The 15,202-nt window shown below is 55.5% G+C and overlaps 1 protein-coding gene across 1 annotated transcript in view; it reads right to left on the bottom strand.

Moving 5' to 3' along the window:
* ATP2B2 (ATPase plasma membrane Ca2+ transporting 2) overlaps positions 1 to 15,202 on the bottom strand; it is a 171,119-nt gene that overhangs the window by 113,170 nt on the left and 42,747 nt on the right. The window contains exon 2 of the mRNA XM_058565539.1: positions 9,252 to 9,769. Within this exon, the coding sequence (XP_058421522.1) occupies positions 9,252 to 9,450 (199 nt within the window). The 5' untranslated portion in view covers positions 9,451 to 9,769. The remainder of the gene's footprint in view (positions 1 to 9,251; positions 9,770 to 15,202) is intronic.

The following is a 15,202-nucleotide window of genomic DNA, read 5'->3' as shown; positions in this document are numbered from 1 at the left end:
GATAGTCTGCATGCACAGCACGAGCCAACCAACTAAAACCAGTGTCTAAACATCAATCCACAGTCTGTGGGCTGCAGTCCTCTGCCCTTTGAGACGCGTCCCAGGATCCAGGCTCAGTGAGTTCCTCGCTTCTCCCCATGCACGGCCGGTTCTCACCTCAGGGCCTTTGCTCATGCTGCTTTCCCCCTAAGAATGTGCTCTCCTCCCCATCTCTGCATATCCGACTCCTGCCTGTCCCAGACCTAGCTCAGAGGCAGCCTCTCCCGATGTGGTCCCCAGTCAGGCAGGGATCCCCCTCCTCCGACCTTTAGCCCGCTCCCTCCTGCTGTAGAGTACTTTGTCAACAGAAGGCAGTAGATTAAGGAGGTTATTTGTGCACGTTCTGGAGCCGGCCTGCCTGGGTACCAGTCCTGGCTGGGCCCTGGGCCTCGATTTCCTCATCCGGAAGCTGGGGATACGGGCAGTTCCCACTTCACAGGGGTTCGTGAAGATTAGATGAGGTGACGCCATGAAGCCTCAGCAGAGAGCAGGGCCTGTCGAAGTGCTAAGCATGGGTAAACGAGCCTCCAGCATCAGCTGGGACTGCTGCCACAGCTGCTAACCAGCACCACAGCTCGACTGGGAGAGTCTCCTGGGCAGGGGTAGTTTACAACCCAACTCTGCATCCCTCCTTCCTGGGAATCTTTAGGGAGCTCTGGAGGGGAAGGGGTTCGGGAGGGGCCTCCTTCCTGCCCCCCCTCGCTGGACTGAGGCTCTGGCCCCGGCCCCTGGCTGCCATCGTTCCTGCTGGTTCCTGCCTGCCTCTGTACCCCTGCAGTTCTCTCCCGTCTGACACCTCCCCGCTCCGCCCCTCTCCTTGGACCCAGAGGGAATATCTTGGAAGGCTGTCCCTGCCCCATCACACAACACTGCTCCTGAGGAGCATACAGAACCTCTCTTCCCAGAAGAGCAACGTGGCCCAAGCCTGCTCATAGTAGGTACACAATACATACTGTGCAACAACGAATGTGTGTCAGCCCACATCTCTGCCTGGCATGCTAGAAGTGGGGGAAGCAGTGGGGACATTCGTCGAACACCCATATCCAGTGGTTCTGGAAGGTGGGTATTATTATGGTACCATTTACGGGGGCAGAAACTGAGGCTCAGGGGGATGGAGTGACTTGCTCAGGGTCTCGACAGTGGAGCTGGGACTCAAAGTTAATGCTCTTCTCACGCCTTCTCTTTTCTGAGCACACAGTAGGCGCTTAGTGTTCAGTTCACACTTATTCTGCAAAGCAAAGATGCTTTCCGAGTAAGAAGCAGGGCCTGCCTCCTCTCTGAGCCTTTGCTTCCCGCTCAAGGGGCTGCAGTGAGGACCACGAGAGCCGATGCGTCGGGAGGGCCTGGCCCTGATAAGCCTGAACTCAGTAAATCACAGCCACGGGGTGCCTTGGGGACTCAGGCTTTTTGTGTGGTGAATCTGCCTCAAGTGAGGCCCACCTGTAAATGCTTCCCCACCACCCACATCCTCCACTCGCTCTGGGGGCCTGACTGTCCAAGCACCACCCAGGCCTAGCAGCGCATTCATGGGACATAAAGTCCCCCTCATCCCGTGGGACTCCACCTGGAAGTCAGCTGGAGGTCAGGCCCTTTCTCTAACTGTTCCGCACCCTTCCCGTCACCCTAGGCCTGCAGGACTGTTTGCCTAGCAGCCTCTGCTGCCCCAGCCTGGGAAAACAGAGCACGTCTCAATCAACGTGTGGGTTTATTTTATTGATGATTCAGAAAGATGTGCGGGTGGCATTCTGGCACGCATCCACACGTGATTCAGCAGACTTGCATAGAAAGCTGTGCTTTTAAAGGATTTATTTTTCCTGGTGGTGGGGGGTGGTGTAGAAGCCTTGCAAATCCAATATGGGGCTGACTTGTTTCTTTTTAACCCACAGACTCACGTGTGCTGTTCAAGCCCGCTGATCTGCCCAGATAAGCCACCTCTCTCTTCTCCACTAATTTAAACCCAACCTGTCCCTTAAAGTCACACAGAGTCCCCGGCCTAGAATAATCACAACAACTGGCACTGGTATGGCACCTGCCATCTAACAGCGGCACTAGGCACTTTACACACGTTACTCTGAGCCTTATGCAACCCCAGGAAAGAGGCACTGCTATTATTCCCTGTCACAGATGAGGAAACTGAGGCACAGAGAGGTTAGGCAACTGGCCCAATGTTCCACAGCTGGAAAGGAGTGGAGCCAGGATTTGACCATGACACCCAGGTGGCCACTTCAGTGCTGGGACACCAGTCATGGACAACCTCGCCCGAGCAGGCCCAGTGTATGCCCACGCCCCTGGTGTCACTATTACCAGGGCTGTGGTTTGGCTATGACCACTCCAAACTTGGTGCTCCTGAACCCTGCCTTTGCTCCTCAGCTGCCTCCTCTGTTCTCTCCTTTCTCCCCGTCCCGGCAGAGCACCCCTCAGAGGCACGGAGCATGCCTGGTCTTCCTCCACACCCTCCCCAGCACGCACACAGTAGGGCCCCTCCACACAGTAGGCCCACAAGCACGTGGTTTGTGTCTCCATCCCCTGCCCTTCCCCAGTCTCCATGTGATCTGAATAGACTGACCCGCCCCCTCTGGGGTGAGCATGTGACCCGGCTCTGACCTATCAGCCTATTCCATCCTCTGGCCACAGGGATTGGTTCCAGACGGGCCATGTGACTCCAGGTGGCCCGCTCACAGTCTGTTCTGGGATTTAAGGGGGGACCCTGAGAAAGACGAGCCTTTAGCAGCTGAGGTGGCTGGGATGGGAGGGCGTTAGCCTGAAGCTGTTGGGCCCCCATGAGGGTAGGGCCTGCCTGAGAATGAAGCCAACACAGAGGATGGTGGAGGTGAAAGATGGCAGGAGAGGGATGGACAAAGCTCTCCTGCAGCACTGGAGGCCCTGGATCCAGCCATGCCTGAAGACAGAACAGTCCCTGGACTTCACAGTTGCACAAGCCAGAAAAGTTCGTTTTTGCATAAGCCAGTTTGAGGTGAATTTCTATCAAATAAAATTCTACAAGATAGAAATCCTCAGTAAATACTTGAAGATGATGATTCTTTTGTAGAAAACTTTCAAAGCATTTTCAACTCACTGTCTCCAAATGGCAGAGAGGGAAGTAGCACAATTGCCATTTTACAGATAAGAACACTGAGGTCGTGGGAGTCTGAGTATCTTGCCTGAGGTCGTGAGCCTACTTGGTGACAGAGGCAAGTCTGGGACACTTCCCCAGTGGTAGTGCCTTCTGTCCACCCCTGCCTGCATTCAAGTGGGCAGCTACCTTTCCTGAGCCTCTTAAATACGGTGACGGGTTTCTCTCCTGCAGGCCTGGCACCTGACAGTCCTGGGCCTTAAAATGGAGCATGGGTCAGGCCGGCCCAGTGGCGTAGTGGTTAAGTTTGCATGCTATGCTTCAGCAGCCCAGGGTTCGCAGGTTTGGATCGCGGGCGTGGACCTACGCACTGCTTATCAAGCCATACTGTGGTGGCGTCCCACATATAAAGTAGAGGAAGACGGGCATGGATGTTAGCCCAGGGCCAGTCTTCCTCAGCAAAAAGAGGAGGATTGGCAACAGATGTTAGCTCAGGGCTGATCTTCCTCACAAAAAAAAAAAAGGAGCATGGGTCACTTCATATGAAGACCTGGGGGGAGGCGTTCTCACTCATCTCTGGCCAGGCTGTGGACTCCCCCCCAATGGACGCTGCGGCCGAGTGGCCCCCAGCTTCACCCTGCCTAGGACACTGCTGAATCTGTGGCTGCCTCAGTCTCTCTGTCCACCCCTCAGGGCCCCAGTGATCCCAGGGAGATGGAGCACACGGAGAAACAGGGCGTCACAATGACAACAGACGACCCCACTTGCTGCCTTCATGCCCTCCCCTGTGCCCAGCTGGTGGTGGCTTGTGGATGACGTGGGCCCCACTAGGCGCGAGGGGCGCTCTCGCTGAGCGTCGTGTTTATGCAGCACGAGGCGCCATCCCCCATGATCTGCGCTCCTGCCCCCCCTCAGCCCCTCTCCCTCTCCGCTTGGGCAGGCGGTAGGATTCATACAAAATTAACTGGAGGTTCCATTTCATGACACTCCGAAGTATCCAGTTCCCGCCCCACCCTCCTGCTGCCCCATCTTCCTTGTTCCCCTTCTTCCCCCACCAGGACACATGCGACAGGGGAGCACCCCACAGGCCCGTCCTTGCGGCCCCTTCTGATGGCCGAGGTGCGGGTGTTAGGGAGGGAGGGACGAGGCCGTGCATGCCCAGCGGCTCACAGCAGCGCCTCTCCCGGCTCGGGAACTGAATCCAATTGTTCCATGGGTGACGCAGGGTGTCCTGTGCCCTGTCCCCAGGCCGCAGCCTTCCGTCCCACACAGGGACGAGCCAAGGCATTCCCCGCCTCTTCTTTCTCTCTCCTGCTTTTTTCCCGCCAATATTTTTCAAGCTCCCAGACCCTGCAGCAGGGGCTGGGGACACGGTGGAGAATGACAAACAGCTCCTGCCTCCAGGGCCTCACAGGCCACCCCAACATCCACTACCCATCTTTCCAGACTCGCTGCGCAGCCGCCTACTCTGGGAAGCCTCCTCGGATAGCACAGTAACTCTCTGTCAGGCACCGTCTTATTTAATTGCCTAATTCTTCCACAGGGCTGGAAAGAATGTTGTTTTTAAAAAGAAATATTTGGGCATAACAATAACAATGATAATGAGCACGATTCTGTAAGTGTCTGGGGTCTGCCATACAAGGTGCTAAGACCCCAGCGTGGATTATCTGAGTCAGTACTCAGACACCCCGTGAGGGAGGAGGGGTATCATCCACATTGCACAGGTGAGGCTCGGAGAGGTCTCCCTAACTCTCCCAGCATCCCTGGAAGAGTGAGCCAGTGAGGATTCCACCCTGAGTCTCCGGGGCCCTCCCGTCCTAGGCTGGAAGGGTGGGGAAGGAAAGAGAGAAGTGGAGGGCAAGGAGGGAAGGGCATCAGCAGAATGGAACAGAACCAACAGTGGAAGAGGAGAGGAACGCAGCCCAGATCCGGGGCGGAGGCCCCCAGCCTCACAGGGGCCAGGTTTCCCCAAGAGGCTGCACCAGAGTCGTGCCTTTGGGTGGAAAATCCGACAGTGCCAGGCTGCGGGGCCTGAGCCACGGCCCGTGCTGGCAGCACGGGGTGCCCTGGTGGGAGTCGATCTCTGTGGCCGCAAACCCCCTCCATCACCTGCAGAGACCTTTGTGCCCAACATCAGCTGACGTGAGCGGGAAGGCTAATCGACGCGTGGCCGGAGCAGCTTCCTGTCGTGTGACTCAGAGGCCGGCTCCCCGCTCACAGATCAGGGGCAGGGCTGTGGGGACTGGCCCACCCGAGTCCCGTGTGGAGCTGGCACAGCCCCAGACCACGTGGCTTTTAAGTTGGGGGCTGGAGGCCAAGCATTTCTTTAAATCAGAAGAGGGCCAAACAGGGCAGGTCAAATGCTGAACACGAGAGAGAATAAAGGAAAGTTCCCTCGTGGCCCCCCCACGCAGGCCCTCGTCAGACAGAGGGCAGCCTCAGAGGACTGCTCCCAGGTGCTCACGCCTGGCTCAGGGCCGGCAGCAACTGGGCGTGGCTGCCAGCGGGGCTGTGTTCAGGCTGCTCTGACGTGAATGGTGGTGGTGACCTCGAGCCCTCATGCTCCCCGTCTGTAAAACGGGGCAACAACTCCTGCTTCCAGGAACATGCGTAATAAGGATGCAGAACAGCCTGGGGAGAAGTGTTGCACCACGTGAGGACAGTGGCTGGTGTTCTGGAAGAGTCAGATTCTACCCCTCCTGGAGAACATGACTGCCTCTTCCAGAGTGGTGATGATCATAATGAAAACAAGAACAAGAGGCGACATTTACTGAGCACTGACATGCGGGGCACGTGGCCTGATCTTATTCAATGCTCACAACCCATTTCACAGATGGGGAAACGGAGGTGTGTGGTCTCTGGGGCTGAATCCTAACACACAGCACTGCCCGTGTGCCAAGTGCTGTTCTCAGCTGCTGCACCTTATCCTCACCAAAACATACTACTATGAAGTAGCCACTATTATTATCCCCATTTACAGATGAGGAAACTGAGGCACAGAGAGGTTGAATAACTTGCCCAGAGTCCCACAGCCGGTGATGGCAGAGCTGGGATTTGAATCAGGTCGCCCACGTCTGGGGTTGATAGCATTATGCTCTTCTGCCCCTCCCCAGAGCTCTTCCAGCTCCACTGGCCCCCTGGGAGATCCCTCGAGGGACCAGTGCACGGGGGGCTCTGGCCAATCCCACTATGGGCTCTCCTCCTTCTCAGGGATCTTTCCCATCAGAGATCTCATTTGGTTATGAAAAATTTGGAAACTAAGGCTTAGAGAGGTCAGACAAAAGGCCAAAAGCACACACAAAAGTTGGTGGCAGAGTAACAGTCAGAGCTGTCATGGTTCTTTCCATTTCACAGATGAGAAAAGTGAGTCCCCTTCATTTTTCACATACCGCCTAACTTCTTGCAGCACACCAGTATTTCGTCGAATTCTAAAAAATGCTATTCTATGCCATGCTACATTCTTTCCCTTCTTTTTCCTCCACAGCCAAACTCAAACACCGCCTCCTCCAGGAAGCCTTCCCTGGCCTTCACTGCCCACCCGCCTCACCTTTCCTCTGAGCTCTGGGGCCCTTGTTGCTCTCACTCTGGGTTATCTGCTGTTTTGGCTGCTCAGATGTCTGAGCTGCTCCCTGTGGGTGGGGACTCAGTGGCCATGCCTTGGGGTTTTACTGGGCAATTACCCCCCCTCCTCTGTGCCAGGCTCCAGGCTGGGTGTTAGATGTACAGAAAGGAGCAGGACAGGACCCCTGCCCTCAGGTGCACTCATGCTCCCCTAGCAGTACAGATGGTGGACACAATGAACCAAGTGGTAACGGGCCTGCACAGCGCTGGAGCTTTGCCACACGCTGCCCTATTTCCCAGGGTCTGAGAGCCCGTCAGGCGGGTGGGAGAGTGGATTTCTGAACCTGGGTCCACGGCCTGGCTTTGAGGGGCTCTGCGAACCTGCTAATAGTGTGAGCCACAGCTGTTGGCTGTTTCTCCGGGGAGAGGGGGCACAGCTGCCATCAAGCCCTCCACAGAGTCCGGAGCCCAGAGACACTTTAGAATCCTTGACTCAAGAGAATCTCCTGGTCCCATTGCAAAGGCACAGGCCACTGCGGCAACCCTGCCTCCTAGCAGGCCACGGCAGAGGCGAGCCCAGGCCATCGTGCCACGGGCTAGTGTTCACACGAGGCTGAGCCCAGAGCCCCTGGCACAGCCTACTCCCTTCTCAGGGCCACAGGCGGCCATTCTCAAGCCCTGATCTAGAATCACACAGAAGAGAGGCTTCCTCTATTTCCATCCTGCCTGCCAAAACAAAACTAAACACCAAGAAAGAAAGGTGTTTCTAAACCGCCCAGCTCAGCACGTGGGCCAAATGTCAGAGATGGCAGCCAGTCTGGGACGGAGGACCGTGTTAGCTTTTCCTCCTGACCCAGGAGAGGAGGGCCCCGGAGGAAGAGGGACACAGACGCCCAGAGCCGCCCGGCGCAGGGGGTGCAGGCACAGTCAACCACTAGATGGACGGCCTGGCCCCGGCTGGGCGGCTTGGTCCACAAGCAGCCTCTGCAGGACACGTGTTCAGGGTTGGTGCCCAGCAGTGCCCAGGGCATGGGGACTGGAGTTACGAGACGGCGTGGGAGGGACCCCCAGCCTCAGATTTCTCGTCTGGTATACGGGATAATTCAGATGCTGCCTGCCTCCCAGGTTGGAGTCTATACCTGGGGGAGGGTCTGTCACCCACTCTCCTCAGAATAATAATAGCTGCCACTTATTGAGCACCTACTGTATGCTCAGGCCTCCACTAGGCACTGTGAGGTATGCATTGGCCCCATTTATTTTTAATAGTTTGTTCTCCGGCTGCACTTTTTTTTTCTCCCCAAAACCCCAGTAGATAGCTGTATGTCATAGTTGTACATCCTTCTAGGCGCTCTATGTGGGACACGGCCTCAGCATGGCGTGATAAGAGGTGAATAGGTTCGCGCCCAGGATCCGAACTGGCGAACCCTGGGCCGCTGAAGCGGAATGCACGAACTTAACTGCTGTGCCACCGGGCGGGCCCCTGGCCCCATTTTCCAGAGGAAGTAACCGAGGCTTGGTGCAGCCTCTTTGCACAAAGTTGCAGGACTGGGGAGTCCTAGGGCAGAGCCTCACACCCAGGCCTTTTCGGTTTCTGTAGGGAACTCTTATCCCTCACGGCGAGGGGAAGGTAACTGCGGGGATGGGGACCTGAACTCTGAGCTCTGGTGCCCAAGCTGGGCTGGTTTCTCTCCTCTCTGCCTCGTGGCAGATGACCTGGCTTCTGTCCCCTCCAGAGGTACCCCCAGAAAGCTCAGACCCTCTCTCTCCAGAGGTCCCAGGCGTGCTCGTTTTGCAGTTGCAAGAAAGCCCCACACCCATCTCCAGGGCAAGACACACATGGGCATCTGTCACCCTTCCCGTTATGGCCCATGTTCCTGCCTGCCCTGTCTTCCCAGCAGATCCGTGGCCTACGGCTGCCCCAGAGGCCCAGGATCCCTAGCCAGAGCCTGGATTATGGTCAGTTGGACACGATGAAGCCCAGTGGCAGGGGCTGGGGAGCTGGAATTGGCTGCGTGGCTGTAATGCTGTGGTCCCATGCTCAAGCTCAGATGAGGGGGTTCCTGGGGTCTGGGGAAGAAAGGGCGGGGGCTGGGGGGCTGGACCCCCAAGTCCAACCACTGTGGATTGGGTGGAGCCCCGCCTGAGCCTGGAGGCAGGCAAGCAGGGTGTAGTTTTTCTTCAGACCCCTCCAGCCTCCCTCCTGGCCCCGCCTGGGAGACGGGGCGCCTCCCAGATTTCCAGGATGGTGAGCTACCTCCGCGCCGGTGCTGAGCTGCTCTTTCGGGCTGATTTTGGCCTCTGGTTTCCAGGACACAGCCTCGACCAAGCTCTGTTCCTGCGGTTCTCTCTGCAGGTGTTTCGCATCACACCTCAACCCACGATGGTGGGAAAATAGAGGCCTCTTCCCTGGCCTATCCCAAAGGGCTGACCCTCAGCTAGAATACACTAGACCGGCCACACGGGCATTTCAGCCCGTGTCCTAGGCCTCCCTGTGGTTAAATATTATGAAATTGTCCCTGGGCCAGCTCAGGTGGCAGCTGCAGGGCCATGGCCCTGGGTTTGAGTCTCCCACACCTACCTTCCACAGGTGAGGTTCTGAGGCGCCGGCAGATGGCTTCGGTGTCCCCATAAGTCTCCTTGATCTTGACCACGGCCTCGGTGCCCCGCAGCTCCATGAGGGAGCGCAGCTCCTCCATCGTGCACCCAAACTCGCCCCCATGGCTTGACTCATTTCTTTGGTTTTTGGAGTAAAAGTCGCTGTTGGTCATGTCACCCATGTTTGCCGCAGTCCCTGCTCGGGGTGGGCCCGAGGGTCAGCGCTGGACGAGAGGCTGCGGGGCGACGGCTCCGGGTGGCTGTCCTCAGCACAACCTCACTGGATGGCTGTGGCTCCTGGCGGCCGACTCTGGGTCCCAGGGGGAGGGGGCGGCCGAGGCAGGCTGGTGACAGGGGTGGTGAACTCCAGGGGCTGTCCCCAGGTGCGGGGCGAGGTCCAGGGGCCAGAAGGGCTCAGGGCTGTAGACCCAGGAGTCTCCATTCAGCGGGGCCCATGCTGCTCCCTGGAGCTTGCATCTACATGGTCAGGGGTGGCGGCTCCTGTGGGGGCAAGCAGAGGCGTGACAGGGGTCAGGCACTGGAGGCCTGTGGGGACAGGTGCTCAGGAAGGCCCAGCCTGCACATGCATGCACACACACTCACCACCCCAGATAATACCCACTACACCCATACATACCCTAACACGGGTTTTTCATACAATGTCTCATAACACAGCAGCACTCACTGTAAATACAAATGTACCAGTGCCCACGTGGGCACTGCATAATATGCCACCCTCACAGCATAGCCTGACACATCTTCCTAGCACACCCCAGCCCTCTAACTGTCCACCGTGCCATGTCACACGCTGACTCCACAATATCCACCCTGGTGCAAACACACTCTCAGACACACACAGCTCAGGGTGCCCTGCAACACTCGACCCGCCTACTTTTCTGGCTGACCCCACTGCCATACACACACAATAGAGGCCCCACTTCACACACACTCTGGTGGAACCCCCCTGCCCCATGCACACTGTCACAAGCAGTCACACTTCTAGGCATACATCTCAACATCCCCATCTCCTGCCCTCAGAAGTGCCTGTGCTCACAGGCCCTCTGTGCACACACAGAAGCCTTTCTCACCGTCCTCAACAGGTTTACACACATCTGATGCCCACACAATCTGGGGCACACCCCCCCACAAGTACACAGCCTCAGACCCTCTAGTAGAGATGCTGCCCCTGTCCATGTCACCTACACCTGCCGATATACTCTGCTCCCCCTACTCGGGTCTCACAGGCACGGGGATGGGAGAAAGCCGCCCACCTCCACCTGCAGCCCCCAACCACATTAATCAAGGCCCTCAGCCCGGCCAGAGAGGCCATCTCGTGCATTTTCGCCCGGACGCCCCTGAGCTCACAGCTTGGCCCCCAGCATGAGCTCTGGTCCACGGAGCCCTCACCTGGGCCCCCACACAGTCCAGCACCATGGACAGCGGCCGCCACGTCCCTCTGAAAGTCCAGGAGGAGGAGGGAGCACTGGCTCCGCACTGCCGGCCCGGCCACCCCTGCAGGAGTGCCGCATCGCGGGGCTGCCAGGAGAGAATCCAATCCACCCCGACACCTGACACTGGTGGCCGAGGTCCCGGCAAGCATTGGGTGACAAAGGGCCCCTGCTGAGCTCCGGTGGGCCTGGCACGAGGACTGGCCCTGCCCAGCAGCCGTGGACAGCTGGCTATCCTAGGTCCAGGACAGCGAGGGGGAGGGGCTGGAGGGAGATGGGACAGAGCCCCCTCCCCAGTCCCACCTCCTCCCTCTCCTCTGCCCCATCTCTCTCCTTCACAATCCTTTCCTCTTGCACAGAATTTTAGAGCAGGAGGAACCTGAAGCTCAGAGAGGAAAAGGAACCTGTCCAGAGCCACAACGATCAAGAATGGAGGGAGCCCAGAGGTGGGCCTGTCTCCTGACTCCCACCCAAGGCTCTTTCCCCTTCCCCCAAGGGGCGCTCCCTCCGCTCGCGCGGAAGAGTTGAGGCTGGTGGGTGGAGTGTGCCTGACAGGGGTGAAGAATACACCATCTGCAATCAGAGCAATCCGGGTTCAATCCGAGCTCCCCCACATCCCGGCTGTGGGGCCCTGGGCAAGTCCCTTCACTTTTCCAAGGCCCAGTTTCCTTACCTGAAAGACAACAGTCATTCTCTCCTGCCCCCCTGCTACCTCCAGCTTACTGGGAACTAATTATAAACCATGTTCAAATCTGGTGTGTTTCCACCTGGGGTAGGGGTCTTCCTCGCATGGGCCAGGGGGTGCTGGAGGCACAAGAGACACCTCTCATGCCTTCCAGGAGGGCACTTTTACCCAAGGCTACAGTAGGAAGCCTTATTTTTACACTGGGACCAACAGGTATCTTAAGGAGTAGAACCATAAAATGGACATGATGCCTCAAGCAGAGACACAAGACACCAAAGAAAGTGTGTGCTTGCTTCCCACCCCCAATCCTGCAGGAGCATTCATGCTCCTTGGACACCCAGCATGCACCATCCCGGAACCCACGAGTTGTGACCCCAACAGTGTGTCCCTGGGAGGAGCAGGTGAGGAGGGACCAAGACGCCTGTGTGTGGAGATGCTTTGGAGGTTAACGGTAGGGGCTCTAAAAGCCATAGTCTCTGGTTCAAATTCTGCCTCCTCCACCTCCCAGCAGAATGGGAGATAAATTAACTTTAGTTTCATTATCTTAAAAAAAAAAGGGAGGAGAAACAATAATATCTACCTCATAGGTGTCATGAGGCTTAAATGAGTTATTCAAAATACTTAGAGTTAAGTAAAACACTTAGAATCAAGCCCAGCGCACAGTAAGCACTCAGTAATTATTGTAATTATTACTAATCCATACAGCCACTTTATAAGATAGGTAGTCTTGTTAATCCCATAGAACATATGAGGAAACCGAGGCCAAGAGAGGTGAAGTAACTTGCCCGAGGTCACACAGCTAGCGAGGGGCAGAGCTGGGATTTGAACTCAGGCAGTCGAGATCAGAGACACACCCTTAACCAGGATGCTTTGCTGCCTCCCCTGGCGAATCTCCCTCACGGGTTCTTACAATGCTTAAATGCAGTGCCATATGTGAACAAAAGTGCTTGCAAACCGCAAAGGACTTGCTAAACCTGAGGTGCTGTTTTCTATCTGTCTCCCTGCTACCTGCAGCGTGGCTTACAGGCACTGATAATTACATCTCCCACAGCACGAGCTATGAGAGTCCTTAGCAGTAATTGTATTTGTGATGATAGTAGCAGGCATGAGTTAATAGGCTACTGGTGACTTTTAATGACTATTGTGTTAAGATGAACAACCATCTTCAACCATCTATCTACCCATCTACCCATCTGTCCATTTGTCCGTCCATCCATCCATCCAACCAATAATTGTGTTTTGGGCACCTACTCCATGTCAGGCACTGGACAATCCAGACATGGTTCCTGCATTCCAGAAGCTGCCAGAGGGGAAGGGAGACAATTATATGAGTGACTTCCATAACATGACAGATTTGCCGTGACAGGAGTCCCAGGCGCTGTGGACATTTGGAGCAGGAAGATCCAACCTGGCCCAGGGTATCAGGGAAAATTTTTCCTCTCAATACAAGTAGGAAATATTTTTTTCCCCTGCAGGTTAAGCAGGGCTTAAGCCAAAAGATGGACATGGAAGAAACGGAAATGTACAACTCTCCGTTAGTAAAAGGTTGAGAGGGACATAGTAAAAGGTGCAGGAAGGGACTTGCGTGAGCACATATAGGGGATGAAACGTCAGGAGAATAAAATCAGTTAAAAATCAGAACTCCACCCCTGTAGGCGATTGATCTTAACTTCCTTCTTTGCGATTTCCCACTGCAGCCACCTCATCTGACGGGGCTCGTCCCCCGCCCCATCATCTTCCCGCTCCTGCGTCTCACGGGTGGGTGCACGAGACCACCCCTGTTCTGGGCGTCTTCATTTTTCCTTCTAAGTTGCAGAATTAATTTGATACCTGATCTGGCTGTGGCATTTGCTCAATTTGAGAGTGTGAGGTCCACCAGCACAGAAGCACTTGTACGATGCCACACAATGACCTTCTGACAGACTGATAGGGCTGAAGACTGGTCGTCTGCATAGAATCCATCAGTTGCTTGAATCCCCCAGCCCCGACCGATACCTGTAACAGAGCGCTCTCCACGCCCCCGGCCTTCGCCGCCCTGTCCTGCTCAGCACGGGGTCCTTTCATGGGAGCCTTCCCTGACCACCCAGGACTGTAAATGCCTCTGACTCCCAGATGCCTCCTGTACCATAGCGCACTTCACACTTCATTACTCAGGCCTGCTTAGCTGTCTCCCTTCCCCAGGAGCCTGAGAGCTCTGTGTGGGTAGTAGCCATGGTTATTTTGTACCTGGTACGGCGCGTGGCATCCAGAAGGCACTCAATAAATGTTTGGTGAATGAATGAATATTGGATCAGCCCTTGGGTCATCCATCCCAAGGACTATGGGAGGTCCTTGGACCTCAGTTTCCTCATCTGTAAAATGGGCTAGCGATTCCTACTCTGCCTATGTTACAGGTTTGCTGGAGATCAGAAAAGACATCAGAATCAGTAGTAGTACTTTTTTCTTTTGGATGCTTCCCCTGCCCTCCAGTTTCCCTTCACTGTAATGAGGCACGGGTGTGAGGATGAGCTGGGGCAGGCAGCAGTCTCCTCAGCCACGGCCCACCAGACTCTGACGTCTCTGCTGCCTTGTCCAAACAGCACATGAGCCACCACTCTACCGCTGTGGGATTAAATGACCTGTGTGACCTGGGAGAAGTCACCTAACCTCGATGGGCCTCATCTGCAAAGTGGAGCTGACACATCTGTCTTACAGGCTGCTGTGAGGACCCACTGAGGGCCCCGTGGGTGTGCTCTTGGCGTGGCCTCCTGGCCCAGAGCAGACACTCTACTTCTGCAGCACCCCCACCCTTCTCCCCTGCCCCCCATAATCAGCAAGTGCACCTCCCTCATGGTTGCAATGAGGTTCATTTGCAGCCAGCTCTCAACCCTACACAGTCACCCCTGCCCTAAGTAATGGGCACACAGGCTGCTGTGGACAGAATGTGTCCCTCCAAATTCATATGTCGACGCCCCAATTCCCGTTGTGATGGTACTGGGAGGTGCGGCCTTTGGGAGGTGATTAGGTCATGAGAGTGGAGCACCAATGAATGGGATTAGTGTTCTTATAAAAAAGCCACGAGAGAGATGATCTTTCTCGGCAATGCGAGGACATAGCCAGATGGTCATCTGGAAGCCAGGAAGAGGGCTCTCACTAGGAACAGAATCTGCCAGCCTTTTGATCTTGGACTTCTCAGCCTCCAGAACTGTGAGAAATAAATTTCTGTTCTGTAAGCAGCCAGTCTATGGTATACTGTTATAGCAGCCGGAGCTGCCTAAGACATGGGCCTAGGAGCCAGTCCTGGGCCCAGAGAGGGTGAGCAACACTCTAGGGGTCACACAGCCAACTGAGGCCAGAGCCCATTGAAAAGCTCCTCCCTGTTTTCCAAGCTCCAGCTGCTTAACCTTCACCAAGCCCCTTTCCTCCCTGGGCCTCAGTTTCCCCAAGTGGAAAGTGAAGGGATTGGACTAGTATTCTCTGGGGTGCCTTCAGGCTCTGATGCACCAGGCCCTTCGGAATCCAGAAGAACATTCTGATGATATTGAATTTATGCATTTCAGCTTCATCTTATTAGCATTTAAATGACTCTGTATTGTTACATTTCAATGACTCAAGAATAGGTTAGGGGCACCTTAATAAAAAGTCTTTGCCGGGAGGGACGCTGGCAGAGGAAGAGCAATGTTTTTTTGGAGTTAATTTAACAAAGAAGTCTATCTTTCGAAGGAAGGATTAAAAACAAAACAAAACAAAACCCCTAAACCCCAAACCAACAGCTTTTTAAATCCTAACTGAAGGATGGTAGCTGGGACAATTGCAAATGAA

Source organism: Diceros bicornis, chromosome 2, assembly GCF_020826845.1.
Source record: "Diceros bicornis minor isolate mBicDic1 chromosome 2, mDicBic1.mat.cur, whole genome shotgun sequence".
Classification (NCBI taxonomy): Eukaryota; Metazoa; Chordata; class Mammalia; order Perissodactyla; family Rhinocerotidae; genus Diceros; species Diceros bicornis.
This window is presented reverse-complemented; position numbering and strand designations above follow the sequence as displayed.